Genomic DNA, 26,938 nt, shown 5'->3' with positions numbered 1-26,938 from the left:
AAACAATCCAACCAGTCATGCCAGTGACTGCTCCTACCCCAAGTCTGATTGCAACGAGATACGGTAGGATAGCATCTCTGGTCACTGGTTCCCTGCCTCCCCCTCAGCTAGCCAGTCCTATCTGGGAGGCATGACAAAGACCCCCTCCCAATCTTGTATCATGTGGCTAAGGTACTGAATTCTTTATTACTGCCATCACTGGAGATCAGAAGGTGGTTACCAATACAATATATAAGAAGATCCAATACTGTATATCTAAAATATCCATTCTTTGGAAGTTTTTAAAGAAGGAATTTTGAAACAGAAGACGACCACCATTGTGTCTCAATCACCGGTAATTGCACACAGATTCTAGATTCTGAACATGATAGCACAGCTGCCATAAGCACAGACTGTGCCATTCCAAGGCCTCCATGGAAGATGTCCACCATGAGAGGCACTGGCCTAGTTTAGAGACCCTTTCCTCCATTTTAGGCAGCAATACATGTAACAACTCATCCTCCACAGACAGGCCCAAAGCTTTCTGGGCAAATGCAGCTTCCTCAGGCTTTAAACCACTAAGGAAGGAGGCCTGGACCCCAATTCTCTGTACAGGAGAGCTGATTTAGAAAACATACAATGGCCACTAAGCACAGGATTAGAAAAGATTCTAGTCAGCCACCAAACCCAGCAAGAACCATAGCTTCCCTACTCCTCTTACCTGTAATGGTCTGTAGAGAGCATACTCATCTCTGAAGAGCTGATCATGATGACTGACACATTCTAGCCAGCGTCCATCAACCAATGCTTGTCCTATTGCAATGGCTTGCACCCTGGAGGTGTAAGAATAGAGATGGTTTACTAAGTCTAGTTCTAAATACACATGGTTTATGGTACAAGCATGCTACAAAAGGAAAGGGTCATTTGCTATGCACTATTTGACTCATCAGTATCCCATTGCCATGTTTAATCAGTCACTATTTAAAATATTGTGGGGAAGCAGCGGAGTATACTGGTTCAAGTACAGAGCTAGATGAAGAGACTGCCAGTACTCTAAACTCAGCTGAGGTGTCCAACAGATGATTAAGACATATTGTTTGTGCTCCTCCAATATTGTTAGCTTGAGTTATACATACGGAGCATCTCTGCTGAGTGAGGACTGTTGCTCTACACTTAAGAACCATCTCAGTTTTATCCCCCTCTCACATAGTTCAATACACCAGATTCTTTACACTCACTTACAAGGTTAAGAGCCTGCCAGACCCACCAGAAATTTAGCTATCAAACTACTAGTGATCTCCCATCCCAGGGGCAGACTTGCCCTTTGGAGTATCACTGAACATTTTTGGACAGTCTTTGTAATACACTCACTGTTCTCCAACTGTTTAAGTGATACTTGTCCCACAAGCTGCCTCCCACACCAGCTCCCAAACCAGACAGCTCCCGCACCCTGTTGTTTTGGGTCACACAAAGTCAGAACCCTACCTGCTTTGGTAGGCAGTGAAGAAGAGACCTGAACTTTCTTTCTCATCTCCCTGCAATTGGTCTATCTCTGCAGTCTAAGATACCCTGTATCAGCTAAAATTCACAACCTCCTGTCACAGAAACAGAAGACACCTGCTGTCCTAAAGCATCAGCGTTACCTTGTGGTTATGTGCCCATTTCTGATGAGCCAGTTGACCAGCTCTTTTCCCACAATACAGTTGGGATGTGTCCGCAGCCAGTACCGATGGTCCTGAAACTCCATCCCACTGTTGTGATGGCAGATTTTCTTCCACAGATCTTTCAGCTGGACTGAGTCCTGGACAGGGAGATGTGCAAGTTACTTACTAGTCTGACCTTAGCACTGGTTTCAAGGGCATCAGCCTGGGCCCTCATATCAGGTTCTAGATCAAGAGTCCTCCACAAACAGGCATAAAATCTAAGCCATTCTGCACAACCTATGAAAAGGTGCAAACACAAACAGCAAACAGACACGAGATCAGCTCCTTATATCCTTCCTTTTATATAAAGTTGAGAACAAGGAAGAAACAAAGTGGGTACCCTCAGAGTTAAGGGGTTTCTGTTTTTAATGTGGCAAGATTTTGTACTGCCTACAAGATACTTATGTCCTCACTACTGCCCTCTTGCACCCTATTCTCAAATTCATGTGGTGTGTGTAAATGTAGAGGACAATGAAAACTCATCCTTGGAAGGGGGTTTTTCTATATAATCTGTGCTCAACCTAGGCTTTGTGAAGCATACTAGTCTGTTATCAAGCCCAGATATAAAGCAAGTACTTGACACAGCAACGCACACTGCTATGTTCAAGTTCTGAGACACCATTTCTTATTAAGGATTCCTTTTTTATTGTCCAGTAGCAAGCCTTTTTTAAACACTGCTAGCTTTGGCCACGAAGCAAAGAAGGTGTGTACCCCTCCCAACTCAATTAACCATTTTTGACTCTGTGGATCTCTCCCCCTCACCACTTGGAACACTTCAGCCTATACCTCAAACTTATTTTCGGGCCTGTTAAGCATGTGTGCCAACTCCATCCAAACTGAGCTGTGTCTCTGCACCTGGCCCCTTTTGCTTTCCCATACGCACCCTGGCTTGGCACAGCACAATCCATTGTTGCAGAGTGGAAACTGGGACCTGGGATTATTTTGAGAGCAACAGAGCACCCCAAGGGGTGGAGAAGAGACACTGCAGCTCACTTTCTGAAATGCCTCACTCATTCTATTTTTGTGTAACAGAGGAAAAAAAAGCTTTAATTACATTTTAACTAGTTTCAGCTTTCCAGTTAACTGCCAGACCCACGTTATTGCACTTTCCCAAGGGTGCCGTGAGATCCAAGAGTTTTGCTCCACTTCTGTTACTGGACCGCTTTTATTTCCAGCGGTGGCTGTCCTGGGTATTATCCTAAAGCCAACGTCAGCAGCTTCCCTTATGTACCAGGAGTCAAATGGATCAGTAACGGAACACTTCATGGGATCACAAGATTTGATGCAACTGGCAATTCCACAGTTCAGCTGCCTTGTAGTTTACCCTTAACTCACACGGTGAATTCAGTAAAGTGGACAAACTGGCAGAACACAGCAAATCCTTTCAACTCAAGGATTTTGACCTCTAGTTCACAGAAGTATGTGCTTACACCAGCGTATGTACATCCCCCCCGCCTTTATTTCATGAGCAAAGTTCATAAGTCTTCTTAATGGAATATGTTAAGCTTTAAATTAACTCCTGATACAGAGTCAGCTCCACATGCTAAGGGCATTAAACAAACAGTAAGAATTCACAGAAAATCCTACATTAATTGACACTGCATCTTCTGCTCTTACACAAACAGAAGCGATACTACCAATTCTCTTCTCCACCAAGGAAGGAAACAGACAAAAAAATTAAACAATCTGAAGCTGAAGTGCACTGGGACTTGATCATCTTGGTCCAAGTTGTGTTTATAGCATTCTAAATTTCATTTTTCCTGCATTAACATGCAGACACGGGGCAGGGTGGTATAAAGATGTGCCTTAAAAATGTTTCTCCCTCATGTGGTTATCCATTTACAGAGCACCCTGAAAGGAGCTGTGCAACTGAACAGGAACTAGAGTGTTCCTGCACCTTCAGGAATACTTGTACGCATTTTGCTGACAGCAGGCAAATACCTGACAACACAAAAATTAGCCTTCCTGATTTTAAATTGGCAATGGGGAGCAATCTCGAATCTTTTAATGTGAAAAACACTCCTTTCCCTTCTCTGCATCTTTTCTGCCCCATTTGTTGGAAACACTTCCCCTCCCTCAAAGAAAAGAAGTATTGTTTTCTACTGAACATTGTACAGTAATTGCCACCTACAACATCGCCTCTGTGGGGAGGGGATAATAGGATTACACAGAACACTGCTGCATATTGATTTTTCTTTGAACAAGTACGTCACTACAGCCTTCTACAAAATGTTATATTTATTCTGCAAACAAGGGGAGGGGCCAAGTTATGTTTTGGCCCAATAAGCTGTAACAGCTTTAACTCATTCATCATGGTGTAACCATTTGGAAGCAGCCATTTAAAGTTTCTGACTATGTGGCCTATGAATGGGAAAATCTGAACTTGAAGAAATATGGAATCTGGACATTGTGTTACAGCTGCAACCATGATAGGTTTAACTCACAAGGAGCCACCATACACCAACTCCACACTGCGTAACACACTTCCCAAGACTAAAACTTTAAACACCTTATGCAAACATCACATGAAACTATGATTTGTTTCAGGAAGATGGAAGTGTCCAAAGCAGCATCAATATTTTTCCATCCCTGCACCACCTGGAGGAGGGGTCCGGGTAAGAGTGCTCAGACAAAAGCCTTTAAAGGTAGCAAGACAGAATAAAAGCGAACTTCATCGCCTTCACAGAGCAAGACAAACAGAAGTCTGAAAGGTACCAGAAGGATTTTGCGCTCATCCTCGCTGGTCTCTGCCTTCATATGTGTGCGACTAGCCTGGGGGCTGACAGATGTCTCATAGGCAGGCACCATTGGTGAACCTGACCGATCCAGTGACAGGTTAGTGATGCTGGCTGATCTGTAGTGGAAGAGAGAAGAATGGAAGTGTAAGTGTTCATTGTGTCGTGCTTCACCACAGCAGGCATTGATCTAAAAAGGAACTCAAGCCTGTGACATTGTTCACTCTCCTCAGTACAGACTTACTGCTTAAAGCTTCCTCTTCCGTCAACAGAAGAAAGGATCCCTAGGGAGCAAGCATATTGCTTTGGAACATCTAAGTTAAACACAAACTTTTGTAAAGCTCTTTGTAGGAAGCAGTTAGAACTAAGTTTAGGCACGGCAATTCATATATGTCTGCATTTAAATAGACTGGGGAAGGGATGGGATGCTGGGTAATTAGAAGCTCCAACAGTTTGGAGGAAAGATGCCAGCAAGGGCAGACAGCACCAGGATCCCTGTAACAGGGCACTGAGATTCCCCCTGTCCTTGACCCATTTAAAATTCCTTCTCCTCAGCTCTCTGAAATATATGGCTGACAGCTTTCAGAGTCTGGAAGTTCAAGCATCTGCTCCCCAGGGTGGCTAAACTGTCTGCTGAAGCTGGAGGTCACTCCAGCTGGCAATTTTCCTTGTACTGCGATATGGAGCATCCACCTGATCTCAACCCAGCTGTTAGGAAATCTTGGCTATGCACTCCAGTACAAACACACCATTTTGCAATAATCATTGCAAAGCTACAAATGCAAATACAAGTTCCAGATACCCTCTGCTCCAATATGCCACAACTAGACTAAGCCTCTGAATAACCAGAGTCCAACTTCCCATCACATAGCAGCAAAAAGCATGCAGTGTAAGCTATTCCTGCTAACAGCGCTCTAAGGAGTGAGGATGGAAAATGCTTCTGCATAGAGCAACGGGGAAGCTCAAAATGCCAATGCTGAACTGACTCAAGAGGCTTACAGCAGTCTCAGTGATGACAACCATTACCAGCCTCTAGTCTTTGGAATAAAACTCAGATAACTTCACAGGCTAACAGACACTCTGATTTTCTCAATGGATGATGTGGCTGAGCCCAGGCATGAAATAGCAATGCCACCCTATTTCAGCCTTTGTACTGCAAGGAAGTAGGCACTGAAGGTACAAGTCTCAAAATCACTGCTTTTTCTTCCTCTCTCTCTTGAGGAGGAATACTGGGCTGACAAAGGGTTTTAGTTACATCCTTTTTAGTCATTTATACAGAATCGAAGGAAACTATGTTGGCACTACATCCATATACATCTAAGTTCTCTTGCTCTCAAGTTAAACAAAGTTAGAACTGGCAGAGTTATACAGCTTAACAGAAAGCATTCTTATTTGGAAGATGAGACTGACATGAAAGTCCATCATTAAGCACTCCTCCCAGTTGTTTTGCAACAGCTGCTTTAACTGTGCCACCTACCTGTAAGCAGCAGGGATTTTTAATTTGTGTAAAAGGGCATTAAGCAAGAGTTAGAACAGTCAGATTTCGTATCTGTGTCTTTATCATCACCAGTTACATCTCGGACTTTATTGTATTTATCTTTTCTAAAAACAGAGGGGGAGATTTTGTAATGAAAATCCCTGTCCTTTAGAAGGACCTGCAAAGGAGAAGTTCAAATCCCTCTGCTTGCAACACTTGACTGTTGTGCTGTTTTTTGCCCATAAATAATCAGTCTGAGCAAAAACCAACACATATCCCCCCCCCCCACAGGGAAAACAAGTAATACCAAGTAACTTCTGCTACCTGCATCTAAATGCACTCAACCTGCATCTTTTTTGCTTCACCTCATCTAGAAAGAGGCACGGTCAAGCTTGCCTCAAAGAAACATCTACAGCTGCTTTGAGAAGATCTCAAGGCTAGCATTGCTTAGCCCAAAGCCAATAGCTTTGTTTCCACAGGTTCAGAATTTTGACAGAGATAGGTTATACCTCGTCATTACTTCTCAAACAGACAGGAGTACTATGGTGAGGCCATGAATAGTCAGAGAGTTAAATTTTAACTTGAATGAGCAGTTGGGCCTGCCAAGTCCAGCTTGGAACCCTCCAACTACTGCATGTGTGAGCAAACAGCAAAAGCCTTTTAAAATAGACAACATCAATCCAAATAGGAAGCAAGAGAGCATCACCAAGGTTTCAGACACTTCTTGATGTCACTGCAGTTATTTAGCATTGAACTTTTAACTCTGGATTCCTTGCCATGTTTGCTCAGAATTGATTTTTGGTACTGGCTTATTCACCAGTATTTTACTCCCCCTAGGTGAGATCTTTGGTTCTCCAGCTGTACAGTCAGTGTGCATCTCCTCCAAACCATCCCCATCACACAGAAGATAAAGACTCCAAGCAGTCCCTTCCCTGAAAGGCACACCCAGCATCCTTCTCAGCTGAGTTCCCTAGTCTTTGTTGGTCCTGCCAGATCCCTCCGAATTACTAAACATTCTGCATTCCTGTAACACCAATGCAAAGAACTCTCTGAATGTCTCCTGACTCCAACATTGAAATTTGGACTATCTTTGCTCCGTTCCTCGTATCCTTGCCTCACCTTTATTTCCCCAATTTAACCATAATGGAAGTACGTAACCAGAACCATAGCAGAAGCACTGTGAAGTGGAAATTACTTGTTCTTTTAATACCAGCCTATTTAGTGGGATTAAGCTCAAGCATTCACAACTTACACTACAGCTCTTATTAACATTTCCAAGTTCATTCCAGCACTCTTGCATAAAGAGCTATGATGGGATTTTAGCTTAAGAAAGCCTGGTAACTTAAACGAGATTATTCTTAATGGAAGAGCAGAGGGAGCAGATGCAGCGGGAGGGGAACCCACAAAACAAACAAACAAAAACAACACTTCTGCTCCTCCATGACCTCAGTCTTTGCCTCCCATTACCAAGTCTCTGTTACTCCCTTTTCTTCAGCTTCCTCAGAACCCTGCCTTTCTTAGCCACCTCTTTCCTTTTCTGCCCTCTTCACCACCACCTTTATTTGCCTGACTCAGCAGCAAACTACAGGTTCCTCAAAAGTAGTACATTTATTAATATGAATATGTACATAAATGGTCTTTCCTTACCATTATGTATGGGTAATGGGGTGTCCCATTTTAGACATGAAACAGCATGCTCAGTAAAAACAAGACCCAAAATAGAGGCTTTACAGTGAAGAGTGTGCTAGGTGTGCATCCAGAACAGAAAATACTCAGACATCACTAGTTTACCTGTTCCTAGCTGGCGACTTCCCTGCATCCTCCTGCACAGACCCGAGGCGTGCTGACAACGTGGTAGTTGAAGAGTCTGGGTGAATCAAACTGCAAGGAAAAGAAGCGTGTTAGAGATGTTTGAGAGATTTGCCACATGCAGCAGCATCAGATCAGCTGGAATTAAAATACAGTTAATTATCATGTTACCTCTCATTCACACCCATGATTGTTAAATCAATGAGGGAATAGGGAAATCTTTCCCTGTCTGTAGGCCAATGATATCTGGAGGACAGTGCTCAAGTCTTCTCGCTTCAGACTCAAGTCTTGGACAATACAGCCTCTTCCCACTTCTTGTATTATCCTGCCTTCCCACCCTCTTCCCCTATATCCCTTTCTTACACATCCTCCCTCCTTACAGGTTGCTATTACTTGCTTTGGAGGTAGAGGCATTGCCCCCATCTCCCCAACACATCATCTTTGCAATCCAAGCAATGCTATCTATAGCTATTGTTAGACAGCTTTTATCAAGATAGCCTGACAACCTTCTGCAATTGTTTAACCTAGAATCATAGAATTGTTTAGGTTGGAAAGGATCTTTAAGATCATCAAGTCCAACCGTTAACCTGTCACTGCCAAGTCCACCACTAAACCATGTCCTTAAGCACCACGTCTACCCGTCTTTTAAATACCTCCAGGGATGGGGACTCAACCACTTCCCTGGGCAGCCTCTTCCAGTGCCTGACTACCCTTTCAGTGAAGAAGTTTTTCCTAATATCCAACCTAAACCTCCCCTGGTGTAACTTGAGGCCATTTCCTCATCCTATCGCTTGTTACTTGGGAGAAGAGACCGACCCCCACCTCGCTACAATCTCCTTTCAGGTAGTTGTCGAGAGCTATAAGGTCTCCCCTCAGCCTGCTTTTCTCCAGACTAAGCAACCCCAGCTCCCTCAGCTGCTCCTCATAAAACTTGTGCTCCAGACCCTTCACCAGCTTCATTGCCCTTCTTTGGACACGCTCCAATACCTCAGTGTCCTTCTTGAAGGGAGGGGCCCAAAACTGAACACAGCAGTCAAGGTGTGGCCTCACCAGTGCCAAGTACAAGGGGACGATCACTTCCCTGGTCCTGCTGGCCACACTATTTCTGATGCAAGCCAGGGTGTTATTGGCCTTCTTGGCCACCTGGGCATACTGCTGGCTCATATTCAGCCAGCTGTCAACCAAAACCTGATCACTATCACCTTTGCCATCCTTTTCCTTCAGCCCCAGGAGGAAGAAGAGCAGATGTTCGTACCCATCAATGTAAATTCCTACTGGCAAAAAAAAAAAAAAAAAAAAAAAAAAAAAGTATCAGATATAAGCCACTACACTCCAACTGATACAGCCGTACTGGCTGTGCTCTGGGATGTAGACATGTTACTAGCACAACAAATGCTCTTTGTGAGAAAATATACACAATACAACTTTGCCTGAGTAGGTGTACTTGCCCAGAGTACACCACTCCTTCACTTTTAAAGGACACGGCCCTTCAAGTTAGTTAAGGCAGGAGCCCATGCCTCTATGTTCCAACTCCTCAAAGAACAGAGCAACGTCAGACACATAAATACAGCATCACTCCCCTAAATGCTTTACTCACTGCTTTGCAGCATATGACAGCAGGAGAAGCAAGAGCCTTATCTCAGATGTGTTATTTTGGGAAGAGACTCAACTCCCAAGTTTTCTCCTGAAGCAAACTACTTCTCACCCAGAAGCCACATATTAGGGAAAAAAAAAACAAAACAACAACAACAACAAAACACCTTTGCTTCCATCATGAAGCTGCGAGTTGCCACTTTCCACTGTGGTGCCGTTTAAGTTCAATGTCTTGGGTTTAAATCTCTGAAGGTCAATCAGGAACTTACCAAATGCAGTATTAAAAAAAGCACTGTAGGCCACTGCAAAGTTTTACATTTTAAGAGCAACAAGCACTGAAGAAAATTTTTACCCTCCTAAAGCAATAATAAACTACCTAATCTCAATCTCTCTCCCTCACACACACAAAAGCAGCCCATGTTTAGTCAGTGCCTCCCAACAAGACTAAGTGTTCTAGAATAGAAAGAGTTATCAGCCTTTCAAGAATTGGCAGTATTTTCCTCAACTGCTACAAGCTGCCCAAAATAAAGATATAAATACTTTCTTTACATGTTCACGTCTACAAGCTGTTGAATTGCCATAATAAAGATAGCAATAACACATCAGAAGACAGATCTAATGATACCTTCTATTATTTTGTACACCTGAAAAGAAGCATTCCGAGCGCACATACTTATTACCTAATTCAAAATTTGATCATATTTATCCCAAGCATTGCAACATTACTGCTTTAGATGACCATGACATTAAACCAGAAGTACTTTATTTAGGCCTAAAGCTGATTATTTAATTGCTCCCATACAGGAGCACCACACTCTGAAAAGCAACATGCAAAGCAAGAGTCAGGGTATTTCTGAAGACAGTTGTTTTTGAGGTTTTTCTTTTAATACTATCAGAACCACTAGAAGAGTTCTGCTGAGAGAAGCACATCACTAACACTACCCCTCAGTTAAAGAAAGGCTCTGACTCAAGACCTCCTCAGTAGTTTCACACTTGCCTGTTCTTCTGTTTTTAGGGAAATAAGCACAAATACCACATCTGATTATTTCTTCACACATTAAATTAAATCAAGGTCCTCAGATATTAACTTACATACCACTTGAGAAGTACAGTGTTCTTTTGTTCATCTTCCAGAAATAAAGATCCCCTCATTCGACAGCAATAAGAAGAAATATACTTTGAAAGGAGATCAGAGAACCTTTACAGCTGTCCTTTCAATCCCACTTCAGTTGAAACAGGTGGTTACTTCCACCATTTCACTCTTATTTACACAGAGAGCATCTCTTATATTCTTTTTTCCAATCCAAAACCTGATAGGTAAAGCATCAGTGTTATATTGACTTGCTTTTTGATACATTAGTAGTTAGAAGGGATGGGTTTTGGGTTTGTCTTTTTAAACTCTGAAGGTAAAAGCCTGCTCTGTCACTGGCATACAATCACTGATTCAACAGGCTATAGGAAGGACTGCAAATAATTTAAAACTCCACTAGAAAAGTTTCCACATTTCAACTTGAAAAGAATATTAGAAGCAAGCACAGGATTAGATTCTTTTTACAGGAGATATACTTCTAAGTTTCATAGATGGAAACCACCAGCTTTTGTCTAGGCAGGTGTCAGCCTGAAAACATAGTTAAGACTCTGAACTCAGCATGAAGTCATTCACTTTACCTTTGCCAGGTTAGATCCTCCTCCAGAAAGATGTTGCGGCTAGCTTTACGGCTCCCAACTGGCGTGCGTGGCTCGCCAGGATCCAGCACTGATACAGAACACGCAGAATCTGACAGAGCGTTTAAGTCTTCCCCAATGGAGTTACTGTCTGTGGAGTGTGCGTAGCTTAAGGCTATTTTGCGGCAGTAAGTGCAGGCTCGGAGATCCCCTATGGAAAGGGGAACCAGAGAGTGTAAGTGAACAGGAACAAATAGTACTCTGTTCCTACAGGATCAGAGGCGTGTAGTGGTAGGAAAAGAAGGATTTCCTGTTTCAAAACTTCTTTGCATGTTTAAGTCTAGTTCTCATATTCCCTTAAAGAGCAAAACCCTGGATAATTATACACTCAGGGAATTTCTCCAAGTCAAATGATGCATTAACACATGATCGGTAAGAGAGGGACAGGTTGCAGGGGCAGGGAGAGAGAGCACTGAAAATCATGGTACAATGAAATCATGGTACAACAGTAGCCAGTAGACGGGACATACCAGCTGATGTCTGGAAATCATTATCTACATCAGGAGATGTCTAGAGTTTGATAATTGGTATTTGAAAGAGTTTCCCTCACCCTCAATTAGAACATGTGGCTCATTACTTTTTAAAACTACCATTATTAAGAGCAGCTTTTACTTGAGTACACTTTTTGTAGTGAACAACCTCGTTAAATAGTGGCCATATTTGTTTTGTCATCATGGACAGTGTTGGTAAAAATAAGCAGGCACGGCATAATCCACCATTGTTCATGAAGAAATTGGTAGAATTAGGTCCTGTGATTCTTTTTGCTTATTTCTAAGCCCACTAGAGACCTGTACAGCATTCTCTAGCAGATACCAGAATCTAAAATGCAGTAGTCCAAACAGAGCTGAGCACACAGAGAATGTTCTGCTTCTCAACAGATAAACCCTACCTGTGTAGCCCATGAATTTTCCAGGGATTTCCTGATTGCAGCATCGACTACAGAAGATCTGCCCACAAAGTCGACAGTGGTGCCTCCGCCGGAAGGTGGTGAATTTCTCGCTGCAGTCATAGCATTCTTTGCACTGGCTGTCAGGCATCCAGTACTGCTTCAAGTCACTGTCCTACAAGGGAAGGCAGCAAAGAAAAACTTCCTTGTAAATAAAAAAGCATGTTTACATTCATGATTGCTTTGTAGACTGTGCACATGAAAAGGACAATTTCATATATTCATATATGTGTGTGTGTGTACACACTCTTGTGTGTAAGTACAGACATGCACAGAAAGAATTTTTCATGGGGTTTTATAGGGAGCCGGAAGGCTGAGAGAGTTCTTAACAGTCAGAATAAATCTAGTAAGCCCTTGCCTTCTTGACCCAAGATGGAAGCAAACCAGATAAAAACTATCATGAGCTGTAGATAAAGGTCAAGAAGAAACAAACATATGAAGTACTGATTGTTCTTCCCTCTCATTTACCCCTAGCACATGACAGGCCCTCAACTAGCACAGTTTAAAAAAAAAAAAAAAAAACACCAAACAAAAAAACACACACCAAAAAACAAAACCCACACGTTAGTTGAAGCTGTTGTCCAGGGGTAAATCAAGTTACCAGGAATTATCAGTGCAGGAAGATCATTTCAACAGCTAATACCGGGATGTACTTTGAAAGGATTATAGATACATGTAAAAAGTTTTGTTGTATGATCAAATTCTTCAAAACCTCAGTAAACAGTTGTAAAAGCCTGTGTCCCAGACTGATGTTCTTTCAAAACTCCAGGCTAACTGCTTTGTGACGACAACTGTGGAATACGCATCCAGCAGATAACAACATATACCAATTTACAGCATGGGTGCAGCCACAGGAATTTTTGTCTTGTTTTTAAGACTTGAAAACAAAGAGTTAAAACTTCCATTTGGTGTTGTAGCTATAAACAGAGCAATACAAATATCTCAATTATGATTCTGAGCACATCAGCTACAATTACCATGGATGGAGACAACTGCTAATGGTCACATGACAGCTCTGACTGTGAAACACTCTTTGCTAGAGTTCAATTCTGGCACTAAGCTTTTTCAGAGGGACTGAATACTCTGGGTTTTTCTTAGGAAGAGAAAGTGCTGCAAGACTTTTCTCAAAACAACCTGAGAAGAGAGTAACCACAGAGAAGAAAGGTGATCCGTACTCCGATTTTCACATAACCAAAAAAAGCATACCCTGATTTGAGGTTTATTTTTGCATGTTCACAAAGTGAAGTTTGACATAGCTGCTAGACCAATTTTGAGACCAAAACAGCTATGATCAACAAGACAACAATTCCATGCTGTCCTCACCCAAGAAAACTCGTACAGAAAGAGGTCAAAGACTGCTCAAGGCAGTCTAGTGTTCAAGAGAGTCTAGAAATTTTTAAGATGAACACTAAGCTTCAAGCAGGGAAAGCTGCTGTGAAGAGCTCTGCCAAGGAACTGCTGCAAAGCCACAGGGGATGCCGATTAACATGTTTTGCTGCGGCTCTGCATGATAAGCCAAGTCTCTGGTTCTGCCACATAGAGAGTGGCTGTTCCAAGCAGCAGTGCCTCCGCCCACCATCTCTCCCACATTGCCTCTGCCCCATTTGCACATGACTGGGTGTTTAGAAACACAGCCATTGCTGGTGACACCTTCCAGCCCTCTGCCTTGTTCAAGTCAGAGCCAACACTCAGGACAAGAACAGCCTACAAGGAAGGGTTCAGCACAGAAGTCTGGCCTCCATTAGCAACAGAGGTTGATTAGAGCAGTACATTCCAGGATCTGACACACACTTTCTACAACAGTAAAGTGGTCTCCTGTAGAGACAGACCAGTCCACAGTAAGAAGAAATTGTTGCCTGGAGTGACTCAAGCAAGACATAACTGCCGTCAAAGGCAGTGATGCATTACCATTTGTACAGAAGTCAGCATGCTGACAACTAACATACCGCTTTCAGAGAAAAATCTAGACGTACTAATTTACTGCTGCATCCTGCCTGTTTGAGCACTTCTCCAATAGCTTCAAAGATGTCTTAAAATCTCCAGGGCCTTCAGAAGCTGCCACAAACTGAAATATTAGTAGGGGCCACACTCAATGCCCTGCTTACTGCAATGAAAGGCTTTTGTTTCACCCTCAAAAATATGGCCCTTTTTACCACAGCAAAGTTACTCTCTCAAGCAGAATAGTACTGGAAGCTAAGTGAGTTTACTCAAAGTTTACCTGTAAAAGCTACCAAGCTAAAAGCCTTTTTCCTCTTCATTCAGTTTAATTAAATGCACTTTTCCTGTTCGGGTCTTGCTCCAAGACACAGCTATTTATATTGACACTTATAAATAGTTGTGGCTTCTTTTCTCAACTGGATCCTCCTCTTAAAGGCATCATGCAACACAGCAGAGGGAGGTGAAATCAGCAAGTCAGTAGCAACCACCAGACCCTTATCCAGCTGAATCAAAACTGATTAACAGAACAAGCCTTTCAAGCAAATATTGCTGACCAATTATTACCACAGTAAGTAGCAGATTTAATTCATCCTCAGAATTCTCATTACTATTTGTGACAGTCAATGTGTTTCACCTGCCCGTGGCTAGCCTTCATGGGAGAAAACCATCAGGTAATACTAGATTAGGTAATACAGAAGTGGGAAGAAGTCTAAAATGAGAGCATCTGGTCCAAGTTCAAGAAGCTGAGCAACTGCAACGTTTCATTCCCACAATATGACAGATGTTTGACATGTCAAAAGTCAGCATCAACTTAAATTGTTTCCCCTGCACACAGAAGCATTTTTGAGTTTATTCACTCATCCTTCAAACATCTGGAAAAAAAAAAAAAAACCGTGATGTATCTAAAAATGAAGCTCAGAGAAGCCCAGTAAACAGTTCAGTTTCTAGATAGTTTGGCCTACAAATCCCTCAGAAGAAGTACCTGGCTCTTCCCCTCCATGATTTCTTTGAGGCGCTTTAAAACGGTGCTGAGGCTTCTTAACTGAACTGCTGTTCGAGGATCATGACCTCCAAGAGGCGGTTCCACTTTCCTTCGATTGTCTGGAAGGGAAGAGAGAGTAGTATTCATTTCTTCCATGATACATCAACATTCACATCACAACACAAAACCCCATTAGAGGGAGAAATGTTCACATACGTAAGCACTTTACAAAGTTACAGGGTGTATCACTTCTTGCCCTTGCACTCTTCTCCCCCAAAAGGAGCTTCTGATTGATGCCAGATAGCTTGCTTTGACTGACATTTTAAATACCATCCTCTGTGTTTAAAAGAACCAATTTAGGTTCTCAGAGAATGAAAACATCTTTTAAAGAAGTGATTTTCAACCTACTATATGAAACTTGTAATAGTCTTTTAGAAAGCACTGAAGTCTCATTTTAAAATGCCCTCCAGGATATTAATACTTACAAAATAATTGCAACAATATTCACATTCACTCTAGGACTGGTATAAGTCAATGCCTTAACCTGAACTTATTTATAAATGACTACAGCAAGTCTCTATAGCAAAGAGACTCCTGAACAAAAAGGTAACGCAGTTAATTTCTTTCCTATAAAACACTAGATTACTTTGAAGCACTGCTGTACGAGTTACAAATAGGATCCTTCTCTCCAGAAGGATCTGCAAACACAGTGCTGTATTTACCTGAATGTTTAAGCGTTTTCAGAGTCACTTTTCTACATCAACAACTTTTCTGAACAGTTTAAAGTTCCTTACCAGCTTCGCTGCTCTCCATCTGACTAGCATTTTATTTTGATTCCTCCTAGTACACGAAGAACAGACATGGCTGCTTTCTGTTTACTGCTGTAGATATCACTGATGTCAGCAGGAATGCTGACAGCACCAGCAGAAGCGCGTTAACTGTTGCCGTGCAGTAACAACTAGGCTATTCCTTTGTGTGCAGCAGATCAAAACCCTTAGAGTAATGTGATTAAAACTGTGGGATTCCGTGACTCCTCTTCAGGTTCTCAGTAGACATTTTTAGTTAATCAACCCACATATAACTGCTTAATGACCTATGTAAAACAAAGAATCCATAACCAGAGATGATTTTAAAGAGACTCTACAGTGCTTAAACCCAGTTCTATGGCTAGCCACTTGGAATTTATTTTTTTAAAAAAAATCAAACAAATATACTTTTGGACAGTACCTAGTTGAGTATTTTATGGTGATTAAATGGACTTTAATATTTCAAGAAAACATTGATAATACCATAGAAACCTTTGCCTCCTCCTTACTTCTCTCACAAGATCTACGCTGCATTTACTTCCTGGATTTCCTGCTGTAACTTCTGAATTCAAGAATATCTTCTTTCCAGGAATGTTGCTTTCAATTCAAAAAATTACTATCAGGCCTCCTGCCTAACTAGCTACAAATCTTGTCAGGCAAGTGATTCCCAAAGTATGAACATACACAGCACTGAGGAAATGCCATGGGTAACTCCACACTGGTCCTCTTGTTAGTTAAATGTGCTTTTCTGTGTTACATAAAAGAATGTCAAAAGGGTATCATCTACATTAGAAAAAGCATGCCATCAGCAGTAGGAGCACATGGCTAACCTGTTTATACTAGAGAAGTTGATCAATTATCATATTAAAATTCAGTTGGCTCTCTTCCTTTTCAACTATGTGATTTCTCCCTTTCTGGGGGAAAACACACTGTATAGCAAGAATGTAAGAAGTCATTGTTCCTGCAGTACAGGACACACTGTGTCTAAAACACCATCCTTCTAAAAGAATTCACATGTATCTTAGGTTAACTCTTATTCCCGATCCAAATTCAATTACTATAAACACCACAGCCATTTTCTCAGTTAAAGCACTCACGATTTACAGATGTATATGTTTTCAGCATTGTAACTGTATTTCCTTATTTCACCATTAAATCTGCAAAACTCATGTTCCCTTCCACAAACACGGAAACTATGAGAGTATTTTTCCTGCTTTGCCTACATCATCATCCCAACTGCCATCAGTTGCACTTCTGAAGAGATTTCACATCTTTTTTTGATTTGACCCCAAGAGGGTTGACCACACTTACACATCTAAGTAGCAGTAAGCCTTTTTAGTGCTCCTGAAGCAACAAACTCAGTATATGCTACTAAAAAAAAACAAATCAAACAACAAACAAAACCCAACAAAAAAACCACACACACAAAAAGCCACACACCCCACCAGCCACAATTAAAATTACACACAACAAATTGGGTTTTTAAAATAAAATTAAACTTTATTTAAGTGTTATTTAATCTGTTATGACAACCAGATCAGGTCCACAAACTCTTGCTTGTCATTGTCCAATCAACACAAAAACAACTGCAGGAAGACAGCTTCCTCATGGTTTTGATATATATACAGTCCTTATACTTTCTCAGTCCACAACTCTACCATATCTTCATTCATTTATTCTTCTTCCCTAGCGAAACACTCATACAAGACAGTCATTTTTTCACTTGATACCATTTTGTATTTAACAAACAAAAGCCAGCTGCATCTCAGCCTTTCAACGTAACACACCAACATGAGTGTGGAACACACCTTTTCAGGACTACCAGTTTATGCAGCAATTGTGGTTTTCCTATCCATTCTCATCTACATGTTCGCTGAACAAAACCTCAGTATACCAAAGGAACCCCATCTAGATTTCCAATTTGACTTATTTCTAATCTATTTATCCTTCTTAAGCTAAAAATTAATACCTACAGCAAAAAAAAAAAAAAAAAAAAAAAGTTCTCATATTTCAACAGTAACCCTCATCCTTCCTATATGTATTCATGGCTGCTGATCCTTGGCAAAACCTATACATCTTCTGAAACAGCATATGTTTTTCTCCTCTTTTTCCTACTCTCCCCACCTGAAGTGTGATCACTGGGAAGGAACCTGCAATACCATTCCAGCTATGATTACCTACTCAGTACAGTCTTCCGAGTTCAGGCCACAGAAAGATTTGCTCAGTAAGTCACGCAATTGTTCTGCATCCTCAGTTACTGAATCCCTGAAATATATTTTTCCGGAGTTTCTTTCATGACCCTGTGTATTTTAGCATTCATTTTACGGTGAATGACAAGTCAAAAACACTATGAGAACTACTTTGTTGCAACTTAACTGCTAGTTTCAGTTCACAGGAAGACAGCTGACCATACCCTAACACAAGAGGTACAACAGAGAGCTTCACACAGTTTTAACAATAAACAAATACACCCACCAGGGATACCACAGTTTTGCTAATACAAATCAAAATGAACTGCTTTCTAGTTATTCATTGTCAAAGCATATAATTTCATATTCAAGTTCACCATCACAGTTCAAACACTGCATCTTCCTCAAGCCACTGCCATACAAAGTACTGACACGGAAAGTATGAAAGCTGTCCTTAACTTCATTTTACAACATGCATTTTCATTTTCCAAAACCTTTTCCAACAGAAAAGATGCTCTGGTAATGTGTCATGTTCTTTATGAGTCCTAGTAACCACCACACACTCTCCTCAGGCCTTCTTCCCCCTCATAGGGTCGTTGGCCTTTCCTCACTCCTCCTAAGCTCGTTCACCATTCCCTATTACTGCCCGTCTGTTACAATTGGCTAGCATTAACAGCATTATCCTGCCTGACAGGGTAACAAGCTAGAAGTGCTTTTACCACCAATGCTCCCTCTCCAATTGGTCAGCATTTCTAGTTCTCCTTAAACTGGATTTGCAAGCTGTGACATTATCTCAGTACAAGACTATTTTGGTTCAGTCCAGCACCTCAAAAGCACTCAGCTGACAGCACACACAGACACATGCAGTCCAGTACAACCAGCTGGGCCCACTGTCTCTGCAGAATTGATGCCAGCTCCCCAGCACCCTACTCCAGCACATGAGGATGCAACAGATCACCCAAGAGGGAGGCCATAGAAGTCAATGCAGAGCGTCAGCACTGGTTCTCCAGCTGTACAACCCACAAAGCATCTCTGACGTAAGCCACGCATTCAGCAGCTTCTCCTATTTTCACAAAAGCACCAATAAGGTGCTATTATAACATTTTCGTGTAAGCAGTCCTGAAGGGAAGCACACAACTGAAATCCTACATATTTGATGCTAGACAGTTTCCTTCAAAAGCCACCATCCCTCCATCTTGTTCTGCGTTTACAGTTGTCAGCCAGCATGGTCCCTGAGCAATGAGAATATCTGCGGGCAGACAGTGCAAGCTAATGGACAGATGAGGGATGGGAGTCAGCATCTTCAGGAGCAATTTCATTCCATCACTGTTCAGAGGCATCAGCAGCCTTTTATTTATTTATTCCTTTCAGTTTGCTTAAGCTTGGCATGTTATTTAAACTCAAGTAGGCTAGAGAAACCTTTGTTGAAGAACTTAAACGCGTCTTCCTGCCTACACTTGCCAATGTTATGAAGTATGAGAGTAATGACCAAGCCTAGAGAGACTTTTACAGGCCTACAGATATGAGGTTGCAAGAAAACTCAACTAGATTAGACACCTAACTGTCACTGAACTGAGTGGGTGAAGTGACGTACCAATCTAAGTGTTTATGTAAATCACATCACTTCTTTTCATACTTTCCATTCTTTACATATGAGAATAATTTGTAAGATTATTTGTGCGGCCCAGCATCAGCTGCAATGGCAGAAGTAAAATTCTTCTCTGCTCAATGTTCAGAAATCCTCAAAGACCTAATTATTCAGCACCTTTTAAGACAAAAGAAGGCCTGAAAATTAATTTTCTAAAGTTTGCTTCAAAAAAAACAATGCCTGATTTTTGGAGAGGGAGGATGCAAGTATTTTTCCCCTCTTCAAATACAGTGAGATGACCTGAAAAACTCCCCTGAAACCTCTTCATCAATCCAGTACACTTTCATTTGGATTACAGAGTTCATGTTTGTTACAATACCAAGGTTATTTGGGGGAAGATACTCAACAGTGAGTCAGGCCACTTAGCACCCAATATCACAGAAATCTCTTCAAAAAGCCAGCAATTCCTGCTTGGTCTAACTTTACTTCTTTCCAGGCTGGTTCATCATCACATTTTTCTACGCGTACTTTCATCCAAACCTGGGGACACAAACGCAGGTCCTGAAAAGGAGCTGGAATAATGCAGCAACGGTTTCTCCCACACACCTTAGACCAAGTCTCATTTCCCTGGCTGCCTGCTCCCAGTGGACGTCAAATAGCAAGATTATTTCTACCTTCTGAGTACCGAACAACCTACTTCACCTAAAGGTTTCTAACCTGTAATCCCCAGATAATTTCCAAGTGATTTACAAAAGGTAACTAAGAATGAAGTAAATTAAATTGGCAAATCAGCCAAGAGCATACTGCTGTACTTGGGGCATTTGAGAAAAAGCTTTTAAAAAAAAAAAACAAAAACACACCACACCAAACAAACCTTAATTGGTTTGTTGCCACAGGTACAACTGAATAACACAAACAGTACTAGAGGGCAAGGAGCAAAATTATGAATGTGTTCAACTAAGACAGGATGCAAATGACTTAGAGAGATTAAAATGCTAGCTATCTGTACTGGACTTTTGCCTGGTTACCAAGACTTTCTAAAAATCCCATACACATTAACAACATTTAGGATCCGATTTGTTTGCACTAGGTACCATACTCTTGGAAATACTGTCTTGCACAGGATTTTTACCCAGCTTAGCAGTTTACTCAAGGCTATCACAAACAGCCAACAGTAACCAGGTAGATCTCAAGAGGGACCTCTGCAATCTGCTTACTAGCTCTTCCAGATTTTCATAAAGCCACTACACAGTTGGCACCTTTGAAATCCCATTCAATTCCCATTCCAGCTAAAAGAGATTCCGTATGGCATCTGGCAATAGTTCCAAGCTTAGGAATAAAAAAGGTTTAGACACAAGTTCCTATTCAATTCTCCTCAAAACAGCTACAAGCCACAACCTGCATTTATAACTCCCTTGAAGATGCAAACATCAACCGCATTCAGACTGAGCTCTAAAGTTATAGTTTGCATGTGGCTGTTACGAAACTGAAGTCTCTCAAGACAAAGCAGAAATTTTCAGATCAAGCTTCAAGTGACTTTAAAACATTGGATGTGTTTTAGCAGCCTCTTTTGTTCCAGATTGTTTTGTAATTGAAACAGCAGAGCCCCAACAACAGTGTCTTGCTGGAACACTAAGAAGGGTGGAGGAAACATGCTTCTGATATTGAAGCGTGACCTCACTAACAGAGGCAGTGTAGCCTGATACCAAATCCTGCTATCAATCTAGACAGTCAACGAACCTTTGTTCACCTCCTTCCACCTCAGTCTGAAGCATCCCAAACTGGCTAGTACAACATTCCCTTGTAGCACAAAGAGCTCAAATTACCCAGGGTTGCAGATGACCTTCTTTGCAGCTCACCAGTCAGCTGTTTTTTGTAAGGAATCGGTGACCTCAGAGACTGAGCCCTGGCGGGATGCTGAGGACTGGACCAGCCACCACTCAATGCTTGTGGATCACTCTGTCCTGCCTCTGCTCTCTCTGCTGGGGATGAAATCCTGCCATCATCTGGAGTTGACAAAAAACAAGAAACCAGCTGTTCAGACATGATAAAGAAAACCAGTAGTGCATGCAAAACTAAGGGTAAAAAACTCTCACAAATAGCTCATTTGGATCATGATTACACATAATAAAACACACGAATTTTTAGTCTTAAAAGTACCATACAAAACATGGAAACAGGCCATTATGTAGAGCTTCTCTGTCAAGGAAGCTATTTCAGAAATATCCCTAATGTGAAAAGTGTCTAAAAAACCAAACCGGCAAGCATGAATTATTCTTGCTATATGGAATAGCTACGCTTCATTATCAGCTTCTGCCCTGAAAGGAGTTTTTCAGTTATGTTAGAAGCCAGTACTGAGGTCATATTAAAGTTACCGCAGCCTTTAATAAACCACACTTTTCCATCAGAGGATCAAGTATAGACAGGTTCTCATTGATTCCAGTAACATGCCCATTTCATGTGCTGTTTCAAGGTTGTTTTCCCATTCTCTCAACACAATAGTTTGCTGACTCCAGCTACATTTGTCAGAGACAAACAAGTGAAGCCAATATTGACCACATCTTACATTACTTTCAAGAAATTAATAATGACAGGTGATATTCTACTATGCAAACTATTAGCAGCCATACCAAGTAATTATTTTTCATTCTGCATAAGAAGAGTCTGAAGAGATCAGTTTGCTTATGCAAAAAGCTATCTTGGCCCTTTTTGCCTAGCCCAAACATTGCAGAAGTATGCTTAGCAGAGCTGGATAATGAACAGACTAAACAACAGCAGCTGACCAGTTTGTCATCTCCAACAAAGAGACAGACAGCTTTTGTACAAAACCAAGGTGCCTTCATTCACCACTCTTTGCAGTATATTTCTTTGAAACAAAAAACTCACATAGTTCTTTAAGAGCTTGCCTACTGATAATATAAGTGTTTCATGATACATGTAGCACAAAGGCCAAAAATCAAGTAGTACTTTTTAATATACAAAACTTCCACAACACTTCAGACCTCTTGATGGGGAACACCTAAGCCATGCAAATTAAGGGTGGACTTCCTGTAAATACACTGCTTTGTTGCAGCTCGGCTGCCGCAACTGAAGGTACAAGATGCACAGGAAGGTGAGGAGTGCAAGAAGTCTGGATTAAGAACTTGCATTGGAAGAAGGAGCACACATTTTGCTCATATAGGCTGGCAGAGGGTTAGTCCTGCTTTTAGCCCCCAAAATTTCATACGGGCAAAGGAAATGCAGATGTGCAGCTAAGAAGCTATAAAACACTTTCTGTTAACTGGCTTGTCTCTGACCTTCATGGGCAGCCACAGATTTCTAGCTGCAAGATGCTGGCTATCTTGTCCCACAGCAAAGCTCTACTAAAAAACTCACCCAAAAGCAAGATGCAACATCCCTCACAAAAGAACTGACTCACCATCCATTTGGCCAGCTGTCTTACATTCTGCTCTTATATTCAGAGGTGTTTTTACAAGTTTATGTGGCAGCAGAGGGCATCAATAAAACAAGCAGCATGCACAATCCACGGACACACAATTCCCCCAAGCACTTACCTTTGCTGAAACGGAAGAGATTTACAAAAGAGCTGTAGGCTGATTTAAAAGGAGGCTCATCCTGGTCAGGAGTCAGGGGTTTGAAGTGAGTGAGATGAGACGGACTACTAGGAGAATGAGGTAGATCACTGGTAGAGTCCAGTGTCGGAGACCGTTTGTCATCTGCGGCCATTTCACGTGCCCTGGAAAGAGTTCAGCAACATGCATTATACACAGGGTGGTAAAACGGAACATCTTCAGTCAATTGAAGAGGAGGTATCTCATTAGATGCTAGAGAGGGGACACTCACCCCACCGACCACAGACATCTGCTATTAGCACAGGTCAAGAGTGCCAGAGTTAGAAGCCCATGTCCCCTGCCTAGTCATTGGCAAGAGATCAGCATCTCTGCAGAGAGCAATTTAGAGCTCCTAGTTAAACAGCCAGAGCAATCAAAGTAAGTAAACAGCCACTATACTGTCTGACTGCAGTTGCTGTTTTATGGGAACTTAAATGGAGACTCTGCATGCATATCACAAAGAAGTTTTAACTTCAGCTCAAGAGAAGAGCTGTCAATACTACGACTTCTGCAGCCCTTGTAACAAGAAAATGAAGACAGGCACGCCTGAGCAAGCACAAGACATACTCATTGTTTGGCCAGGTTAACTTCAGAATGAAAAACAGAATGAACTGCAAACAAAAGCAGGACTGAAAATTAAGTTTGGTGGCATGCTGCTTCCTTCCCCTCTGCACTACAATACAGGGCCTTGTACAAGTTACCAAGGAAGCAACCCAAACTGTGGTTTATTTGTTCTCATATCCAACACTTCCAAACTTCCTTGTTTTCAAGAGTAGCTACATTAAGGAAAAACAAACAAACAAAAAAAACCCCACATTCTATATTAGGGGAAGTCATACTTGTTAAGCCTACTTGCTGTGTACCAAAGCCTTCATACGCCCAAGAGTCATACTTTCCCACAGCCCATATTCTTTAACCTCAATACACATGTGATTTCTTCCACTTCGCCTCACTAAGCCTGCACTTCTAGCCTGCTAGGCTAAGGCACTTACTACCTTCATCTTTGTTTAAGCAAGACTTAGTGAAACATTTGACAGAGCAGGAGCATGGGGAGCAGATGGAACCTACGAGTGACGTCTGACTTTTACCTGTGCCAAGGATCAAAACCCTGTATGAGCCTACTTCCTGCTTAGCAGCTGATACATGCTCCTTCATGCAATACCAGTTTCCACAACTGCTCCCTAGAATCTACAAGCATATTTTGCTGACTAGAACATTTTCTTCCAAATTCTAAGAAGCCACACTAAAAATCTACATAGGCCAGAGAAAATCCACATGGTTGACAAGTGACACTGGAAGTGCTAACAAGCTGCGTGCAGCTCATGTGGTGAGGCTTGACCACTCCTACCACGAATGCACAAAAGATGCTATCTACAAGTCAATCATATGACTTTGCAGTGGACTTTAGCTTGTTGCTCTGCACGGTAAGCATCTTTAGCTCAGAGTTTCTCCTGATATTCACATATCCTTAAGAAAGAAAGCAGAGAGACATCGTTCAAAGTTTCAAGAGAAACTTCTGTCAGGTTCTTTATGCAAGGTTGAGTCTTAGTCTGGAATGCTTCCGCATCCCTCTCCCCTGTAAGTCATGGTATTTTTTGCTGTTGTGCATTTCAGCAATATTATTCAAACAACAGATGGTTTCAACATGCTTAAAGACCAGAGTTCATGGAAAAAGCCTTCAAGAGCATACGTTCAGGTAAATTTGGAATTGTTTCTCCAATACTTAAGGCAACTGATAACTTGCTTTTTAAATGTTGACTGTACGACAGGGCTGGGCTCCCACACACACCACCACAATAAAAATACCGTTATGAAGTCAACCAGTAGTTTTGTAGGAAACTATGTTCATCTCTCAGAAACTGGTTATAGCCTGGCAAGACAAAAAAACAAGGAAGTCTCTGAACCTGCATACATCATATACGTGATTCTGGAAAAATAAACTTTAGCTTCAAGGGAAAAAAACACACAGTAATTGCTTCTGTGACAGCAGCACTAGCCTAATTAAAACAGATTGGAAAGAAGAGCACTGCACTTAGCATTAGCTCCAGAAACACCTGGATTTTCTGTGCTGCACAACACATTAGCTATGAGGGGTATCACCCTTTCTTAAAGTGCTTTAGTTTTCCCACTAAAAGGGAAACACTTCCCCCCCCTAAGAAAGAGGGAAATAGTCACTTAGGTGTATAGTATGGGAAATCAGAAAGCAAGGCCCACATATCAGCCCACAGATACTGAACCAGACTACATCTTCCTCAGAATCCTTACCAAACAGCCACGGGGGATCTATATAAAGCCACTTCAGGCTGCAACGTCTTCAGCAATCACCAACTCATCGCGGGTAAAACACGAGCGCAAGTTCGGGCGTGACGCTGCGCACACGGCCGGCGGCTACACCAGCGCGCCGCCGCGACCGCCTGCGCCCCGCCAAACGGGCCGCGACCGGCCGGTGCCAGAAGGGTCCGGGCGCTCCCCCTGCCTTGGGTGTTACTCCCAGGCACCTGGGTAACGCACCGCGGGTGTAAGAGCTGAACAGTCCTATTTAAACGTAACTGCATGACACACACGGAGCCGGAGCCGCGCTGGCTGCGTTGCTTTCCCCTCCGTGAAGGGAACACCCCCGCCGTCCCCCGCCACACACACGCACCCGCCTGGATGGCGGGCCCGGAAGATCACCGCGACGGGACGGGACGGGAAGGAAGCAGCGGAAACCTGCTCGCAGGCAGGGGCCGCGCAGCGACCCCGGGGCCGCCTAGGAGCGCCGCCGCCAGCCGCTAGCAGGGACCGGGCCGGGCCCTACAGACAGGACTCGCGCACCCCCAGGAGCCACTACCGCGGGCACACGCGAAGCCCAGGCAGGATCGCCCGGAACCGGACGGGCTGCCCTCACCTGCTCCCCGCGGGTGGCCGTGCCGGTGCCGGGGCGCAGGCCCAAGGCGGCACCGCCTCTTTTCACCCCTCCCCCCCCCCGCCCCGCTCCCGCGCCGGCCCGCTCCCCCGCCCCGCCCCTAGCAACCCGCCGCGCTGCCCCCAGCCCTGCCCAATCGCCGGCCGATGGCAGTGCTCCTCACCGAGGCATCGCCAATCGAGGCTCCGCGCCCATCCACCCGCCGGCAGCGGCCGTTGGGGCCCCCGCCCCGCCTGCCCCGCCCCCGCCCCGCCCCTGCGCGCCGCCTGCGGCCCCGCGCCGGCCCGCGCCGAGGGGGCTCCGCCCGGGCGGGGCAGTTGTAGGCTGCCACAGCGACAGCCGCCGCCAGCCTGGCAGCGGAGGGAGCCCGGGGAGGCGGGTGTGGCCCCTGCGGCTCCTCCCCGCTTCCCCCGCTCCGCCCCGGCCCTGCCGGGGCGCCGTCTCCTGCCCCTCAGGGCGGGGAGCCCCGCTACTCGGGGTCCGTGGTGCCGGTATGGCTGCCTCCGCGCCAGCCAGCGTGCCCGTGCCCGCCCGTGCGCACGCGTTTCCCCCGGGCTGGGCTGCGGAGCGGTTCCGCCGGGACCCCGCGCTGGGAGCAGGCCGGCCGGCCGCCTGCGCTCTCCCTGGGGCCCGCTCCAGCAGCCCGGGCACACTCGAGTCCCCTCGGCGCCCGGGCCTTCGTGCCCGCCAGCGCCACCGGCTTCCCTGTGGCGACGCAGGCCACTTACTGCGGCTGTCTCGGGGGAGCGCGGAAAAGGCCCGGCTCGGCGGGCAGGCCACCGCGCTGAGGGCTGCTCGGCCCGGCGGAACGGCCGCGGCGCGTTACGTGCTGCCGCGGCCTCCTCACAAGGAGGCATCGGCGCGCAAAACCCGGCGGGGCGGGCACCGCCACGGGCCGGCCGGAGAGCCACGGCGCTAGCGGGCCCTGGGGCCCGCGGGCCAGGGCCGAGCA

General features: G+C 43.7%; 1 protein-coding gene across 12 annotated transcripts in view; it reads right to left on the bottom strand.

Moving 5' to 3' along the window:
* The window catches only part of PIKFYVE (phosphoinositide kinase, FYVE-type zinc finger containing), a 72,945-nt gene extending 46,036 nt beyond the window's left edge, over positions 1 to 26,909 (bottom strand). For 3 of the 12 annotated variants that reach the window (XM_082313788.1, XM_082313794.1, XM_082313795.1), the window contains exons 1-10: positions 26,150 to 26,258; positions 23,025 to 23,206; positions 21,297 to 21,476; positions 14,888 to 15,006; positions 11,911 to 12,082; positions 10,965 to 11,172; positions 7,686 to 7,775; positions 4,398 to 4,536; positions 1,623 to 1,780; positions 701 to 812 (exon numbers count right to left, since the gene is read on the bottom strand). In XM_082313788.1, coding sequence (XP_082169914.1) covers positions 701 to 812; positions 1,623 to 1,780; positions 4,398 to 4,536; positions 7,686 to 7,775; positions 10,965 to 11,172; positions 11,911 to 12,082; positions 14,888 to 15,006; positions 21,297 to 21,476; positions 23,025 to 23,206; positions 26,150 to 26,181 — 1,392 coding nt within the window. In that variant the 5' untranslated portion in view covers positions 26,182 to 26,258. The other 9 variants (XM_082313798.1, XM_082313792.1, XM_082313793.1 and 6 more) reach the window with 9 other exon arrangements.
* Between the last annotated feature and the right edge of the window lie 29 nt (positions 26,910 to 26,938).

This window comes from Platalea leucorodia (assembly GCF_965183815.1).
Source record: "Platalea leucorodia genome assembly, chromosome: 5".
Lineage (NCBI taxonomy): Eukaryota > Metazoa > Chordata > Aves > Pelecaniformes > Threskiornithidae > Platalea > Platalea leucorodia.
The sequence above is the reverse complement of the archived record's forward strand: the minus strand, read 5'-3'. Positions and strand labels throughout refer to the sequence as shown.